General features: G+C 42.7%; 1 protein-coding gene across 1 annotated transcript in view; it reads left to right on the forward strand.

The window, feature by feature from the left end:
- Nucleotides 1-18,576, forward strand: part of ME1 (malic enzyme 1) — a 335,701-nt gene that overhangs the window by 254,925 nt on the left and 62,200 nt on the right. The window contains exon 7 of the mRNA XM_054021851.1: nucleotides 14,738-14,847. Within this exon, the coding sequence (XP_053877826.1) occupies nucleotides 14,738-14,847 (110 nt within the window). The remainder of the gene's footprint in view (nucleotides 1-14,737; nucleotides 14,848-18,576) is intronic.

Here is an 18,576-nt window from a genome sequence, read left to right on the forward strand (position 1 = left end):
AGCAGAGGTGAAAGTAAGCCAGTACAGTACAATGTACTGGTAAGAAAAGCCGACCTTACTGGCAGGGCCGCTGATGGGGGTTGGCAGGCAAAAGGGGCAGCTGCCCTGAGACTTGGCGATTTAAAAGGACCCAGAGCTAGCGGCAGCGGCCAGAGTCCCCTGGCCCTTTTAATTGCCGCCAGAGCCCCGGGGTGCCACCCCAGGGCTCCAGCGACAATTTAAAGGGCCCGGGGCAACCGGCCGCCGCCGCTGCTGCTACCATGCCAGCGGAAGGAGCCCTGTGCCCTTTAAATTGCCGCCGGAGCCCCGGGCGGCACAAGCTCGGCAGAACTGAAGGGTTGGCTGGTTTATATATTTTAAATAAATTAAAGAACAAAAATGGTCAAAATCAAAATGAAATGCTCAAAAATTATTGACACACAAAGTTTCAACTGACCTGAATTGAAAATGTTTTCAGTTTGGTAGCTCACAAACATTTTTGAGGTTTTGATTTTTCATGCCAATTTTGGGTGGGAATTTTTTTTTAAATCATGGATATTTTCCCCCGATGGGAAAACAGTTTCCTGCCTAGCTCTAGTAAAAAAAATAAACACATTAAAAATATGGCATAAACCAAACGTACCAGGCACAAAGCTAATCACATAATTTTCTGCTGCTCTTTTTTGTGTATTATGTCCAATTTGTGACGTTGGGTGAAGACCTGGCCCAATTGAAATCATTGGGAGTTTTGTCATTGACTTCAGAGGGGCCAGGATTTTACCCCATGTCTCCTTTTGTCTGAAGAATCCCTTGCACAGCTCACTGTAAAAATTGTAGTAATAATAATAACAGGCAGTTCTGTTTCTGTCCAAAATACAAAAGATCATGTGATTGATGTTGCCAGGTTGTTTTATGTATTGCTATTTTTTCCTGTAACTGTGTTATTTATACGGTGCCTAAAAATGTGCTAGGCACTTTACAGACATATAAGACAAGTATTTGCTCCAAAGGACTTAAAATCTAAATGGGCCCCAGACAAAGGATGTGACAAGATTGTTTTAAGCTCTTGTCCAGTTGTCCCTATTATATTTCCACCTAGATCTCAACCCAAATCTAATTCCTATCCAATACAATTAAAAATGTTTTGATATGTTTATAATTCTTTCATTGGGCCAGATCCTTGGCTGTGACTGAGGAGGTTGGAAAAGTAACTTTGAAAAATAACTTTGTCTCCTGTGTGTTCCCCCAGTTTCGTGATGGCCATGTGCTATGCTGTTCCTCTGGCATACATTAGCATTCCTCTACTATATGCTGGCTGCCAATAGCCCCAGTGTGATATTAGCCCAGGAATTTCTTGGGCAAAGGGAAGCCCTGGCCATGTGCCCTTTGCTGGCAGGTGATGGGAGTACAAACATGTAGGGTGGCTATGAGATGGTCATCCTAGAGTCATCTATACCAGCTTCAAGGGTGGCTTGCACCAGAGGTAGTGATCCTTGAAAGGTGTTGATAGGGCTCCAGTCTCTAGCACCAAAGAAAGATTCAGCTGTAGGCTCAGCAAGTGCAGAATGAGTTGAATATGCTTTTGATAGACTGAAAGGGCTCTGGTGTTGTTTGCTCACCAGATTGGATCTCAGTGTGAAAAATATGCCAGTGGTTATAGATGTCTGTTATGTCCTGCATAATTTTTGTGAAGCAAAGGAAGAGAACTTGCAAGAGGGATTGCACGGCAGAGGTGGAGGGGCAGCCTGCTGAGTTTGAACAGCCAGATACAGACGAGCTCAGTGATGAACTGAACATCTTAGGGAGGCTTTAAAAGAACACTTTAACCATAAGCCACAGTACTGTGCTGTGGTGTGCTCTGCTCAACCTGGTGCTGCCATTTGTGGGGCCTGTTAGGAATTGTGTGGTGCTTGCTGCACATCTGTCATTAATTGTGATTGTCGGGGGCTTTGCTGTACATTTATGATCAGTATACTGTTTGCCACTGATCCTATGGGTGGGAGTGTGCAAGAAGACTATTACTTTCACTGCTAGCAGCATTATACAGGTCTGTCGCATCTTACGCACATTTAACATGCGCGATTTCAACTTTACGCGGTCGGCAAAAACAAAAACAAAAAAAAGAGAAAAATAACAATTTTAATACTATACCTGTAGTGCGGGTGATTTCTCCCGCCATTGAACTCAATGGAATTTTGACTATACGCGGTTTTCGCTTTACGCGCTAACCGCGGAACGGAACCCCCGAGTAAGATGAGACAGATCTGTACATCATGTGTTGTAAACTAATAAAGATGAATCACTTTCAAAATAAGAGATTTATTCAGTTATGAAAACAGCACCTAAAAAACAATCTGAAGAACATAATAGCAAATACCATTATAACTTCAAAAAAGTTCAGAACCTTAATAGATAAACAAGGGAAAGGAACATTGATGTTCATTGTAGCTACACATATATCAACCATGCCTCTCACAGGTCAGTGTATATGAAGCTGTGGTTGTCCATGCTTTCCCCCAGTGTGGAGTGGTAGAGGTAGGCGTGCAGGCCCTGGGGAATGCTTGGGGAGAGGGTGGGGAGTGTAGGGAGGCACTATGCTACAGTTCTCCACCAACTGCAGTGGCAGTCAAGCCCGGTATTGTTGAACCTGAAAGTCCATAAGAGTCTGCAGCATCTGCATTTGCTGACGGAGAAGCTCCATTATATCCTGGTGCATCTCCCTCTCCTTTTCCTGATGGGACTCCTGGGCCTTTCTCCTCTCTGCTCTTTCCTTCTCCATACAGTCTGAATATTCACCCTCCAGGCCCTCTGTTCAAGGTCTGATGTAGCACTGGCTTGCAATATTTTGCAGAACATGTCTTCCTGCGTCCTTTTTTCTCTTCATCTATCTGGGTCAGTCATTTCACTGGTGTGGAGGGTATGCACCTCAAGACCAAAATGGCTGCAGCTACAGATAAAACACAGAGAGATGCTGTTGTCAGTATAGTATGTACAGAGAGCAAGCTTAAGATTCAGGAATCCCCCTTTCCCTTGCTCCCCTACAGTGTTAAACAAAACCCCAAGCTGATTGGCCCTTCTGCTTCAGAGTGCTTGTGCATGGCACCACTCAGAGAACCAGCCATGGTGAGTATGACCCTCCAAGGGTGAGGGAAACAAGAAGGGAATTGCTTGGTTGCATGAAATTGAGTATAGGGCACTGGCTCTGAATAGTGGCACCATTTTCCACGTGTTGGTGATTTTAGCTGATATCTAACTCTTGAGAGAGAGCACAGCTGCTGCTGGCATCCCAAAGTCACTCAGGCCCATATACCACCAGCTTGTTTAAGGTAATGGAACCTGCCGAAGTTCGCCAAATGGCATGGGAAAGCAGAAGAAGAAATAAGGCTGCCATTCCTAGAAACTTTTGGGAAAGGGTTGCAGTGTATCTCCATGGGATTTTCACTGTGATCTCTCAGGAGGATTCAAGGGATATCCTTGTGTACATAAACAAACTATTCCATATGCCCCTTCCCCCTGCCTAAGTCTACAGGGGACTGAGAAGTTGTTCCTCTACTTCTTCTAGTATGAGTACATTCATGAAAATTAGCTGTGTCCCGATAAGTTGGAGGAGTCACAACAGTAATGGGTAATTTATTTACATACTTCCCAGCGGTTCTTCTCCCGCTTCGGGTTCGCCCATGCTTGACTGCAGGGACTGGCTGCGCTACAGTGGAGCTAAAAACAGGTTGTGGCTTGCGGCACAGCAGGACCCGTTGATCCACAGTCTTCCTCTCCTCTTCCTTGTCCACCTACTCCTCCTTGCTGTTCAAGGCAGGGACCTATGACTCAGGTTTCTCAGACATACCCACAGTGGCATGTGGGGTTACGGTCAGATCTCCACCAAGGAGAGCATGCAGCTCTTTGTAAAAGCAGCAGGTCTGCGATTACGATTGATTGTTGACCTTCTGGTGTGTCTGCCACAGTTCCTTGACTTTCAAGTGGCACTGCTGCTGGTCCTGGTTGTACCTGTTCTGCATTCCCTGAACAATCTGCTTATAGGTGTCAATGTTTCTATAACTGGTCTGGAGCTGTGCCTGCATAGCCTCTTCTCCCCACAGACCCAGGAAATTATATCTCCTGTCTACTCCAAGCAGAAGCGTGTCTGGAGCACATAGACAGCTTGGTTAGCTGGTCAGTTGCACACAACAGTGGAGAGGGGCTAGGTGTGCTCACTCAGCTGTACAATCAGGAAAAGGCATTTCAAAAATTTGCGAGGTTTTAAAAGGGGGTCTTTCAGTCTGTGACCCCTGGGCAGTGGAGTTAATAACTATGACTGAAGCCGTCAGTGTTGGTCATTGTGGGATAGCAGCTGGAGGACTGTTAGAGTCAACATAGGTAAAGCAGTGTCTACAGTCGCATTGTGTAGACCTATGTGCCTTAACCTTAGCCCAGCTCTACTTGGGGAGGTGGTTTTACTATGTCATTATAATGGGGCATTTACATCAGTGGGAGAAAACTTTAAGTGTAGGCCCATGTACAACTAAGTTGATGCAAGGCAGCTTACGTAGACCTAACTTTGTAGTGTAGACCAGACTTAATAGTGCCTTTGTGTGCATTTGCTTAATGTACTTCGGAAGTTTGCTAAGCTAAATTGTTTGAGGGCACTCTTAGGCCTAGTCTACACTGGGGGGTGGGGAGGGGATTGATCTAAGTTATGCAACTTCAGCTATGTGAATAATGTAGCTGAAGTCAACATACTTAATCTACTTACTGCGGTGTCTTTGCTGTGGTAAGTCAACAGCTGACGCCTCCCCGTCGACTCCCCAGCGCCGCTCGCTCCGGTGGAGTATCGGAGTCGACGGGAGAGTGCTCGGCGGTCGATTTATCGCGTCTAGACTATATGCGATAAATCGACCCCTGCTGGATAGATTGCTGCCTGTCGATCTAGCGAGTAATGTAGACAAGCCCTTAGTGTGCAGTAAGTGTACCCACACAAGGAGTTAGTGGGGAGAAGCTAGTGAGCTTTAAATTCACACCTTAGCTTACTGTGTGGACAAGGCCTCTTGCTTCTGGAGGAGGTGGTTTAGATGATTCAGTAGATGGCACTCTCATGATTCAAGGCTGAACACCAATGTAATGGTAGGAGATACAATGGTGTTGGAGATGTTGGGCCTGATTCTCCACTGCTTTACACATTGCAAAGGTGTAAATGACTATCCAAATTGTGAAGCAGGTGCAAAATGCTACCACTGATGCTAATGAGTGGTGAAATCTGATATCATAATGTTTTACACAGCTGTAAATGATTATGTAAGGTGTAAGGAGAATCAGTCACGTTTGTCTTTTGAATGAGACATAAAATTTAAATCCGTATAATCACATGTTAATGACATCATAGAATATTAGGGTTGGATAGTCATCATGACACTTGTCACAAGAATAAGAGTTCACAGAGTTAGCCCAGCTATCCTGATGAAATTTCAGTTTGCTTAATTGCATTCTGTTTACCTAAAATTCTTCCTGTAAAGCATTTGGATAAGATATTCATTATTCCCTGTCCTAAACTTGTCTTATTAAACAGCTGCTATGTTTCATCCCAGGAAGTGGGTGGATTGATTCCTTTATGCACGGTATATAAATTTATCAAGCACTTTGGAATCATCCTGAATGAAGGGCTAAATAATATGTTGGATACTATTATAATTATTTTAATAACAAACAAAGTCTGTTCTGCAGGTATGGGGGAATTTTGCAAAAAGCTAGAAGCTATCATGTGACCATTGGAATTTTCTTTCTTGAAAAGGATAGTCTTAACTACAGCACTCTTCCCCCCCTCTCCTTCCTGCAGCCTCAAGATTTTGTCTGATTTAACAATTCTCCATTGAAGTAAATCTTTCTTGAAGGGAATGTGTTGTTAAGTATTTCTACAGCAATGCAGTAGTCACTTTTATTCTGGAGGGCTGAATTTTCATACCCAATTGAAGTGATCATTAACATTTAGCAAAGGTCACCGGGGAACTGCTATGGAAATACTTACCAGTGCAACAGTCTACTCTTAAGGCTCAATCCTGCAAAGTGCTGGCCACCTTCAATTTAATTTGACTTTGACTTGGTGGGTATGTCTACAATGCAGTTGGGAGCATGCTTCCTAGCTAGGATAGACAGACGTGCTAGCTCTTCTCAATAGGGTTGCCGGAATACCTGGTCGAAAAGGGACCCTGGCGGTGGTGCTGCCCGGGCTGTTAAAAGTCCAGTTGGTGGCACAGTGGAGCTAAGACGGGCTCCCTGCCCAGGTCCGTGTGGCTCCTGGGAAGCAGCCGGCATGTCCCTCCAGCTCGGGGGTGGCCACAGGGGCTCCACGTGCTGCCTGAGAACTGAAGCCAATGGGAGCTGCGGGGGTGGCGCCTGCAGGCGGGGGCAGCGCGTGGAGGCCCCTGGCCCCTCTGCCTAGGAACCAGAGGGACATGCCGCCGTTTCCTGAGAGCCGCCTCAGGTAAGCTCTGACTGCATCCCTCACCCCCTCCCATACCCCAACCCCCTGCCCCAGCTCGGAGCCCCCCCCCCCCGCACTCCAAACCCCTTGCCCCCAGCCCAGAACCCCCTCCTGCACTCCAAACCCCTCATCCCCAGCCCACACCCCAGAGCCCGCACCCCTATCCAGAGCCCTTACCCACTCCCTCACCGCAACCCCCTGCCCCAGCCTGGTGAAAATGAGCAAGTGAGCCAGGGTGGGGGAGAGCGAACAACGATGGGAGGGGTTGGGGCTAGGGGTTCGGTTTTCTGCAATTAGAAAGTTGGCATACCTACTAGCTCACAATAGCAGTGTAGTTGGGAGTAGCACAGGCAGCTGCTCAGATGGGGAAGCATGTGTTAGGTACAGTGTTAGACATACTCAGTGTGAGTTGAAAGCACTCAGCACCACATAGGATCAGGGCCTAAGTGAGGCTCATCATAGAACTGATGAAATCACAGAATTCCAAAGTAAGAGAGACAAATGAACTTGCAAAACAAATTGTCCTTGTCTTTTCTAAGGAGAGAAAAGACTCTAGTAAAATATATATAATGGGTAGCCAAACTACCTCTAGTTATTTTTTTCTAAGTAGTCATGGTTGTTTATCCCTATATTTTGTGCTTGTCTAATGTGATTATTTTGTCCAATATAGCTCTTTCATCATAACTATGGTATGGATGGTCTAAATTAGTTCAAAAAGATATTAAGTTAATGCAAGTACTTCTGGCACTGAAATTCTGAAAAACAAACCTGCTCCACTTAAAACTTCATTTTCAACAAATCCCATTATTGAAACAGACCATTTGGTTCTTATTCAAATGTCTAACTTAAGTAAAACTAGAACTGTGAATGGTATGGTGTATCAAATAAGTACTATACTTCACATTTATATCAGGGAATTTCAGCACATACTACAAAAGTGATTACATTTTATCATTCCTATTTTACACATGGGGAAATTGAATACGGAGAGGTTGCAGTGAATTTTTTGTCAGACAGCATTACAGAAATAGAGGCTAAGACAGTGATGGAAACAGAACTGAGGTTTACTTCTTCTATTTATCTGGCCTAACCATTACACAACACTCTTTTTATTTCAAAATGTAATTTGTGTTGCAAATAAATAGGATGTCTTGACATTTTGATGCAGTAAAAAAATCCACCACAAAGTTGTTATTTAAGATGAAGTGTTTCCTAAGAGCATCAAATATTAAATATACTCCATAATTTGTGTAATACCTGAAGAATTTCCTTCACAAAACTTCTGTTTGATGCTTCCAACAAATCATTATGTGCTGGATTTTAACAGTCAGTGTGAAACCTCGGAGTTCAGATGTTTCCATCTGTTCATTATACCATAAGTAGCTGCTCGAAAGAGCAGATGTGCTGCCCCAGGCTTCAGACTAATTGCACTATCCAATTGCATCATTTATATTTAAAGAAAAGAGTTAGAAACCAACACAAGTATAACCAAATTAAATTAGGATTTCTTGTTCTGAACTGCTAAACACATCTGACATTTTTAAGATCTGGCAAAATGTATTATTAAAAATCCTTTTCAGAAAGGAATATCAGTTGCTATAAATCACTTGGGCCTTAATTCAACAAGGAACTAGGCACTTTAAGTGCATGATCAGTGCTATTGCTTTCAGTGGGAATTCTCACATTCTTAAGTACCTATTTCAATTGAGGGCCTTATTGTAGAAGAATTAAGAAACATTGTGTTAGACCCAAAAATGTAAATAAAATTGAAACGTTAGTACAAAGTATTTCATTTAAAATTATCACTAAAAAGCCCCTTATTCCCCTCCCCCCCACACACACACTCAGCTAATGGACTGTAGTGTTTCCATTACCCATCCTTATTTGGGGATGGAGGAGTTATATCTTGGCAGTGAACATTTGCACTGTGCCTATTCTTGTCATATAGTAAACCTATTTAAACAAAAACTCTAACAATTATGGACCAAATTTCAAAATGCTGCCTTGATATTTGTATAGTAAGTGCAGAGAGTGATTTGTGAAAGTAAATGGAAACCTCTAAGTACCTGCTTCTCACATGCAGTTTCCATTTGTAGGCATAAATCTGAACGTTAGCCCACAAAAATATTTCATGCACAAATTTAGAAATTCAGTTCAAGCTTTTTGGGAAATGTGATCCTATTAATAATAGTAATTATTAAGAATCATGTTTATAATATAGCACCTTTCATTCTGACATTTCATTTTAACCCACACACTACTGAAGTGCAACCAAATATTTATATTTTCTTTAAACAACTCTTATAGAACTCTTACAAAACTTTGACTTTTTTTGAATCAGTGTTATATCATGTATTCATGGAGTGAAAACCTCAAAGCTGAGCTTTTTCTAACACTTTCAAGCATTCAAAGTAAAATTATTGACTAGCAAAGAAAAGGAAGAACTGCTATTATTCTATTATCAATAATTTTTAATTGTTCAAAGAGTGTGCTTTTCAGGAAACAACACAACATACACATAACAAGCACAGATCCAAATTGTTTAAGCTAGATAGAAAGATTTACTATATAATGTATTTTATAAATATCTTTTCATAACAGGACTCTTGCCCATGTTTAAGATAGAAATCATTTAATTAAGTACCCATGATGTTATACTTTAACAGCTAATAAGAATATAAGCTTATAAGAATATGGGCTCACTTACTTGGGATCTCTCAGTATTTTAAGAGGCCAATGTACAATACAAACCTTTAGAAGCTGAAAAAGTGTCTTGAAGAATAATGCCATTTACCATTTCCAGAGGGAAGACAGGATTTCTGTTGATTCACTGTTTTTATTTCTGATATAGTCTATGCAGCCACTTGACCAATCAGTCTGTTCAGTATTCAAAAAAAGAAGTGTCACAGTGCCAAGTCTCTAAACAAGACCTGAAGATTTTGAAAAGAAAAATGATCTCAATTAGATCATCTGTCTCAAATCTAGGTTCATCTTTTTTTTAAATGAGTATAAAATGAAAAGTAACTTGAGATTGCTCTTTGATAGACCATAGAACAGTCACAATGGGAGCGCTGAATTGTAACACTGAAAAAACAGTTGAATAACTAAAACAGCTAAGATTACATTTTCAGCCTCCCAGGGTTTTATTTTTGACTTTGGAAGGGGCAGGATCAGGTAGCTAGTGAGCCAATACAGCACCATAAAAAGAGAATCTCTGAGCAATTCATTAGTTTATTTTTTATTCCAGACTCTCATGGAATTTCAAACATCGAAGAAATCACTAAAGGCTTGCCAAAGGACTTGTCAAAATTTACAATATATTTGATTTTTTTCAAATTTTTAATTCAAACCTAAATCCTGACTCTGAGGACCTCCACCTTTGGGGAAGTTTGCATGTATATCTAAGTTTCATGACTATCACGCAACTTTATAAGGGCCTGAGCCAAAAGCCTGGATCTGAGTAACACTGACATTTGGGGAAGTTTTGGATCTGGATCTGAGTCATGCAGCTTTGGCCCATCTCTAATTTTTAATAACATACTTAGTTATCATTTGATTGTAGGATATTCAATGGCCTACATCACCATGTTGTTCAAGCACCTCATAAACATTAATGGATTTAATCTCTGTTTTACGAGTGAGGATGCAGTAGCTTACAAAGGTTATACGAGGTGTTAGTGGCAGAGTAAGGTTTAGGACGCAGCCAATCCCAGTGTGTTAACTACAGAACCATTGTTGCATGACTATTTTAAAACAAACATATGAGTAGAGAAAAATATTAACATGGATGTTTGTTAGCATATAAAAAATATTTTGATGTCAATGGTAATGGTAAATTATTCTAACTAAAGTCTTAGTCTGATCTTCCTGGTATAAAGTACATTGCATCTAAAGTCTCTTCACTGATTATATCACTTGTTAGAATAAATGAAGTCTGTACCAGTCAGATTCCTGGGTGACCATAATTCATTGACAATGCTAAAAAAAAGTTGAAAAAATTAACATGCAATCAATCAGAAACCACTCTACAGTGAAAACTTCATTTTTGAGGTTCTATAGATATACTGAATGCCTTGCCGTGGCTCTTCCATTGAAGAGGACTCTATTCTATTATATATACACCTCTACCTCGATACAATGCTGTCCTCGGGAGCCAAAAAATCTTACCGCGTTATAGATGAAACCACGTTATATCGAACTTGCTTTGATCCGCCGGAGTGCGCAGCCCCGCCCCCCAGGAGCACTGCTTTACCGTGTTATATCAGAATTCGTGTTATATCGGGTCGCATTATATCGGGGTAGAGGTGTATATATACATTTTTGTACTGTGCTCATCATGAAGTATCTGAGTGCTTTCCAGTAGTGCATTAATCAACGTGACTACACATCTATCACATGTTTGTGTTCTCATCTTATCCCTAGACAAAGAACCATGTACAGTGTGGAATATCTTGTTTTGATAAGGTGTGGTTTTTAAAAAATATATAAATATACCTGTTGCTGCGTGTTTATGTAAGCAAAGGCAAGGTTAAATACATACATCTTGCATTTGGAGCAGAAGATGGTGAGGTTTGTGATGGTCCTTCATTTCTGGCAAATTCTTCGTACAGTTTGACCACCCCCCAAAAAAATTATGTCTCCGGTACAGACAAGCTTTACTCTTATTCTTGAGAGTTTCATTTTGCCAGAGGAACGCAATTGTCAACCATGGTCTTCATCCAAAAGCTTTAGACGATCTTTAGATATCCCGGGCCCAGGCCATGCAGCGCATTAAAGATAAGGACTGAGACTTTGAACTTGATTCTATGGGAAGCCATTGTAGAGAGCAGAGGACAGATTTGATATGTTTGCAGTAGCCTTTGTTGCTAAGGAAGACAGTTCTGAACTAGTTGGAGTTTCCTAAGTGCTGAAGCCTTCATGCCAAGGTATATTGCATTGCCGTAATCCAGCAGAGAGATGATGAAGGCATGAACAACTGAAGCCAGGTCTTCATCTGCCAGGATGGGATGGCATTTCCTAGCCAAGCAGAGATGGTAAAAAGTGTTGTTTGCAGATTTGTTATGTGAGAGTTCAGCATCAGCAAGAAATCCAAGAGTACTACTGGACTACTGACTGAATTGACCAGTTGTGGTTGTGTATCTTCAACTAATGGATGCTGCACCATGACTACAAGTTCTTCAAAGTACTTTCCTCTGTTCACCAGCATTACCTCTGTCTTTCTGGTTCAGCATCAACCAGCTGTTCTTCATCCAACAGCTGATCTCATCCAACCATTAGGCCATCTTGGTGATAGTGAAGTGGTTGTTAGGATTCAGTCATGATTTACTGTACCAAATTACTGACCAACAGATTTTCCTTTTAAGCATTGGCCTCTAATTAATGTTCCAAATAGCTCCAGCATTTCCCATAAAATCTGAAGATGTATGTTCAGCAGGGATTATTGTCAATGGAGTCCTTTCTGCTCTGGCTAATTGTAATATGGCTGTAAATATATGTTTTCTATAGAGATAAATATGGTTACAACAATTCTTTGCTTTTGTTTTTTATCTTACAGTTTTGCTCAATTTAGTTTGCCTAATACACCTGAGTTTTGAAGGAAAATTGCACATACACCTTAGTCAAGAGTTAAATATTGTAATGAACAGGCTAGTGAAGTGGTTCCCCAACCTTTTTGTGGCCAGTAGCACATTCATGTTTTCAGAAGAGTATGGCGGGCGCCAACAATTTTTCAAGGCTTATTTTGTATTTGTACATTAAATAATACGAAAAATATCATATTTAATGTTACATAATATATGAATCCAGAGAGAAGAGAGAAGTTGCGAGGACAGAGAACACCGGCGCCCACCGCCCCGGAGTACTCTGTCCCCAGCAGACGCGGGCCCTGGCTTCTCTCCCCTGCTGGGCACTAGGCAGGTCCTGCGCCTTCCGGGGACCGAGAACACTGGCGCCCGCAGCCCCGGAGTTCTCTGTCCCCGGCAGGCGCAGGGCCGCAGCTTCTCTCCAGCTTAAGCCGCGGCCCTGCGCCTGCCAGGGACCGAGAACGCAGGCGCCTGCAGCCCTGGAGTTCTCTGTCCCAGGCAGGCGCGGGGCCGCGGCTTCTCTCCCCTGCTGGGCACTAGGTGGGCCCCGCACCTGCTGGGAACAGAGAACACCGCGCCCGCAGCCTGAGTTCTCTGTCCCCATCAGGTGCGGGGCCACAGCTTCTCTCCCCTGCTGGGCACTAGGCAGGCACACGTAAATGCCCCAGCGGGTGCCATGGCGCCCGCAGGCACCACGTTGGGGACCACTGGGCTAGTGTGTATGTGTACCACTTCCCTCTTCTGTATGGAATCAGAACTGCTTGACTGTATATCTTGGGTCTATACTGCTAACAGCTAAAGAAGACTCTCCTTTAGCTCAGGCAGTTGGGGTATGTGCTTTTGAACAGGGGATCTGAGATTTTGCCTTCCTGTTGTTCAGTGTAGATAGTGGCATGGTACTGATACCATTTGATAATCATATGATTATGATTAAGGCATTATAGTGTGTGTTATCGCAAATTAGATTAAAATGATTTTAAAGACAGATTTTTTTAAATGTTTCCCCTCTTGTTGTTATAGATAGAGTTAAGGTTGTTTAAGTGTCTTAGCTGTGCATTTCCATACTTTTAAAATGGTGGGGGGGTGGAGTTAGTGTTAGCCTTAAGTCTGAAATTCCTACGTTTGTAGCTCTTGGTGTTTCCCTATCCCCATGGTGGTTTTTTTTTACACTTAAGTTATTGATTGTACTCTCAGCCTTAATTGCGTCTTAATGTGTGTGTGGGGGGGTTGTTTTATTTTGTTCTTGTTTTGGTTTGGTTTTGTCTGGGAATTTCCTTGGTTTTAAAAAATTATTACAAATATCACACATGATCACTAAACAAGAAATGCAAAGAGAATGCTACCATGCAGTATTTCTAATGATTTGAAGATACATTGAATCAATGTTAAAATCGCTTAAAAAAAAAAAAACGTTTAAGGACAAATTCATCAGTATACCAGACAAGAACAAAACAGCTAACATACACTGGTGAATCTGGCCCTTAATATTCAATTGATTTGTTGGAGTAGAGGGAAATTATAGAGATTGATGCTATGCAAAAAGATAGATTAGTACTTTTAAAAGGCTCCCGCTGTGCTCCCTGGCAGTGCTGCTTTGGTGCACAATGGAATCAAGGCATGAATGCTATTAAGAGCCTTGCAAACACTACTGCTTAAGCTGGCTTGCAAGCACAGAACCTTTAGAGAACAGTGAGAGTTGAGCCAAGTAATCTACCATCTTGATACCTGTCCAGTCTCCCTTATATTGATTCCTTACAGCTATAGAATTGGCATCGTAATTGGTCAGGTTACCTCTGATGTTACACTGGCCCTATTTTAGAATTACCTGAGCTGTTGAACTGCCCTATATAATCATATCAAGTAGCTACAGCAATCATTAATAATTTAGTTTAATTACATCCTAATTTCTCCAAATGTAACCTATGCAGAAGATTTCAATTAATTTTAACTATATGGTACTCTTGAAGATTCTGTGTCATTCCATTCTTAAGATCAATCACAAGAAAGAAAAGACTGAAAGAGATGTTAAAATTCCTGAAATGATGCATTTTTAATTAATTTTAACATGAACTAATTAACTGTTTACTTGTTAATTTACTGTAAATTCATTGTACACTCAAACAATAGATACTGCAACTTTGGATAAGATATGCTGCTTTTTCATACATACCAAAGAGGTTAAAACCCTGCTTTAAGTATAAAATTAAACTCAACTTTAACTATTGAGCCATAGCGAATGCTTCTGTAGTTATTTTTTTGTTTCTAATAATTTTGTCACTTGTGTCTAAATTCCCTCAATATCTGCTCATTTCTCTTTGAAAACCTGAGAATATTCTGTGGGCATCCTATTGATTTGCATAATGGCATTAGAATATATTTTTTCTTCTGAGTCCTATTTTTTTCCCTTTACTTGACTACTGGTACACATTCCGTAAAGGTTTCTATAGAAATGTCTGCAACCTAGGCCTTTTTTCCTGTACAGTTAGTTAATTTATAATCCAGTAAGGTGTGTGAATAGTCCAAAATCTTTCTTCCAAGTAAAGTGTATGAGTACAATAATACAATATAGGGCAGAAGCTCATGACTTTATGTATAGTTTTTATTATACTCTTATCCAAAATCTGATTTCAAGGACTAACAATTTTATATGTGCAATATTGGATTGTTTCCTATTTTTAAATTTACATTTCCTTTGTATTTGTAGGTATGGCATGAATTGCCTTATTCAGTTTGAGGATTTTGCTAATGCCAATGCATTCCGCCTCCTGAATAAGTATCGTAACAAATACTGCACTTTCAATGATGACATTCAAGGTAACAAAATATTCTCTTCCTACTCTGTTTGGGTGGTTAGAAGATAGGAAGTGCTTGAAGTGCAATGGGCTGCAAACCCAGGAAATTTAATTTCTAAAAAGTTCATTGGGTCGCTGTGGAGTGCACAGTTTTACTATTGCTTAGGGCAAAATCCGCTCTGATTGGCTTCTTTCCCTATTAGCCTTCCTCCTAGAAAAGCACAGTTGATCATGGCTGCTGCAGGAAGCAGTCAGAACTCTGTGTCCTCCCCTCAGCAGCTGACACCATTCTCACTGGAAGGTAGGGAGGAGGAGGGAACAGAAACAACCCAGCAGCTCAAGCTGGCTCTGCTCCCTCCTTCCTGCTCTCCTTCTCTGAGCAATGGGACAGCTCTTGTTTGCTCCCTCCCCTGCTCCCTGCAACACACAGCCTGGGTGGACCCCAAACTGCAGCTACTCCCCCTAGGCCTGGGAGAGATAGTGAAGAACCCCAGGAGCTGCTGGGGAGGCAGAGCTGATGTGGGGAACAGATTGAGAGCGGAACTGAGGGGGGACTGGTGGGGACAAGATCAGTTTGGAGATTGAGGGACAGAATTAATTGCTGAGCAGATGGACGGGCACATGTGGTGGTGGTGATGATGATAGACCCCCCACATGCAACTTTTTCAGACCACTTCAGGTACTGTGGGGGATATGAACACCAGGCTTCCAGTGACATATTTGTATTCCTCTCCTTTTCCCTTTTAATTTACATCCTACACTCCATCTAATTCTAGACATTAATTTCATTAACTTTTTAAAAGTTAAGGCTGTGTGATATAACTTCTCTTGCAATTTAACTTCAATTCTTCTTTGTGCTAATGTCTAGAGATCCATTACTCTGGATACTTCAGCCTGCTTGCAGCTTAGGGGCAAATCCAGACCTCAGTCACATGTAGCATGGGAATGCCTCCTGAAGGTTCCCTTCATTTTTTTCTGCCTCCACAACAGCTGACAGCTCAGCCAGGCCTTCCTGCTGCAGTGCTTTTCTGAGGAGAAATCTAAGCTTTATTTTAGATTTTTAGACTAACGATATGGCACAATAATGTGTCTTATTTCCAGCAATATCCCAGGGCTGCATTTGATTGTTTGGTTTTTTTTGCAGAGATTGTCCCCTCAGCTTTCCTTCTCCTTCTGAGGCATTTGTAGCTTCTGGTGCCCCTGGAGGCTTCAGGCAGAAGGCTTGGCCAAGAAAGGCCAGAGGAAAAAGGAAGGGTCTGTGTCTCCTGCTCCCTCAAGAGTCTCCTGCTCCCTCAAGAGTCTCACCCTCATGAGCTCTGTAAACAGAATTCAGTTTCCCTGACAGCCCAGTCAAGATGGTGTCACCCCACCCCACTCCTGGCAGGAAAAGAGCAAAGAAGATTTGGAGTGGTTGCCTGAACTGGGCAAGAAGCAGAACAGAACACTGGCTTTCAGGGGTTAACTCCTGGAGTCTTACTCCTAGTCTGGATCCTCAACTGCAGCGTACCCACTGAACCCTTCTGCTTGTTAGTTGGCCTTCTCTCAGGCAGCGCCGCCCAGAGGATTCAGGGGGCCTGAGGCAAAGCAATTTTGGGGGCCCCTTCCATAAAAAAAAGTTGCAATACTATAGAATACTATATTCTTGTTGGGTCCCCTCCGGGGCCTGGGGCAAATTGCCCCACTTGCCCCCCCACTTGCTCCCCAGGCAGCCCTGCTCTCAGGCCCACTTAAAGAGACTCCTTCACCCCTGCTTCCCTCTCCATTGGGATCAGGGGGTAAACTCCAGCCTGTGTTCTGCCACCACTACTGTACTCTTATAGTTCTTCTCTTCTTTTCCTGCACCCCACTTCTACTCTGGGCTTCTTCCCTTCATAGAAACCACCTGCCTCCTCTCCCAGCTGGGACTCCTCTTTAATTTTGCCTGGCCCACCCGCCAGGTGCATGTAGGTGGTTAATTGGCCTCTTGGGCCCACATTAACCATTTCTCCATCTTTGTGGAGTGAACATCCCATTATACATGGTTCTCTCAACCTAAAAATTGCATGGTCTAAGGGCTTCTTCTTGGAAATAAAAATAAAAAGTGGGATTAAAATCTGTTTTCATGCAGGTATGTAGAGCTTTAGTCCTTGGGATCAGATCAATTCCCAGCTATCTTAGTGATAGTGGGAAACTTTATGGAAAGTTGAGGCTATTAATAGTTATCAGAAAAATTGACTTGCGGTCCTGACACTGTAGAATCATAGAATATCAGGGTGGGAAGGGACTTCAAGAGGTCATCTAGTCCAACCCCCTGCTCAAAGCAGGACCAATTCCCAACTAAATCATCCCAGCCAGGGCTTTGTCAAGCCGGGCCTTAAAAACCTCCAAGGAAGGAGACTCCACCACCTCCCTAGGTAACGCATTCCAGTGCTTCACCACCCTCCTAGTGAAATAGTGTTTCCTAATATCCAACCTGGACTTCCCCCACTGCAACTTGAGACCATTGCTCCTTGTTCTGTCATCTGCCACCACTGAGAACAGCTGAGCTCCATCCTCTTTGGAACCCCCCTTCAGGTAGTTGAAGGCTGCTATCAAATCCCCCCTCATTCTTCTCTTCTGGAGACTAAACAATCCCAGTTCCCTCAGCCTCTCCTCATAAGTCATGTGCTTCAGACCCCTAATCATTTTTGTTGCCCTCTGCTGGACTCTTTCCAATTTTTCCACATCCTTCTTATAGTGTGGGGCCCAAAACTGGACACAGTACTCCAGATGAGGCCTCACCAATGTTGAATAAAGGGGAACGATCACGTTCCTCAGTCTGCTGGCAATGCCCCTACTTATACAGCCCAAAATGCCATTCGCCTTCTTGGCAACAAGAGCACGCTGTTGACTCATATCCAGCTTCTCGTCCACTGTGACCCCTAGGTCCTTTTCTGCAGAACTGCTACCTAGCCATTCGGTCCCTAGTCTGCAGCAGTGCATGGGATTCTTCCGTCCTAAGTGCAGGACTCTGCACTTGTCCTTGTTGAACCTCATCAGGTTTCTTTTGGCTCAATCCTCTAATTTGTCTAGGTCCCTCTGTATCCTATCCCTACCTTCCAGCGTATCTACCACTCCTCCCAGTTTAGTGTCATCTAGAAACTTGCTGAGAGTGCAGTCCACGCCATCCTCCAGATCATTAATGAAGATATTGAACAAAACCGGCCCCAGGACCGACCCTTGGGGCACTCCTCTTGAAACCGGCTGCCAACTAGACATGGAGCCATTGATCACTACCCATTGAGCCCGACGATCTAGCCAGCTTTCTATCCACCTTATAGTCCATTCATCCAGCCCATACTTCTTTAACTTGCCGGCAAGAATACTGTGGGAGACCGTCTCAAAAGCTTTGCTAAAGTCAAGAAATAACACATCCACTACTTTCCTCTCATCCACAGAGTCAGTTATCTCCTCATAGAAGGTAACTAGGTTAGTCAGGCATGGCTTGCCCTTGGTGAATCTATGATGACTGTTCCTGATCACTTTCCTCTCCACTAAGTGCTTCAGAATTAATTCCTTGAGGACCTGCTCCATGATTTTTCCAGAGACTGAGGTGAGGCTGACTGTTCCTGAAATTCTTTCACAGCTCCATAGGGTACCTCTTCCGGTCAATGTCCAGTGACCTCATTTTATCAAAACTATAGGTAGCCCTTTTGATCCCAAATTTGATCCAAACAGGGCTGGTTAGGAGATGAGCAAATAGCCCAGAGGCAATAAAGGGAAGCTACTAACC

Source organism: Malaclemys terrapin, chromosome 3 (genome assembly GCF_027887155.1).
Source record: "Malaclemys terrapin pileata isolate rMalTer1 chromosome 3, rMalTer1.hap1, whole genome shotgun sequence".
NCBI classification, from domain to species: domain Eukaryota; kingdom Metazoa; phylum Chordata; order Testudines; family Emydidae; genus Malaclemys; species Malaclemys terrapin.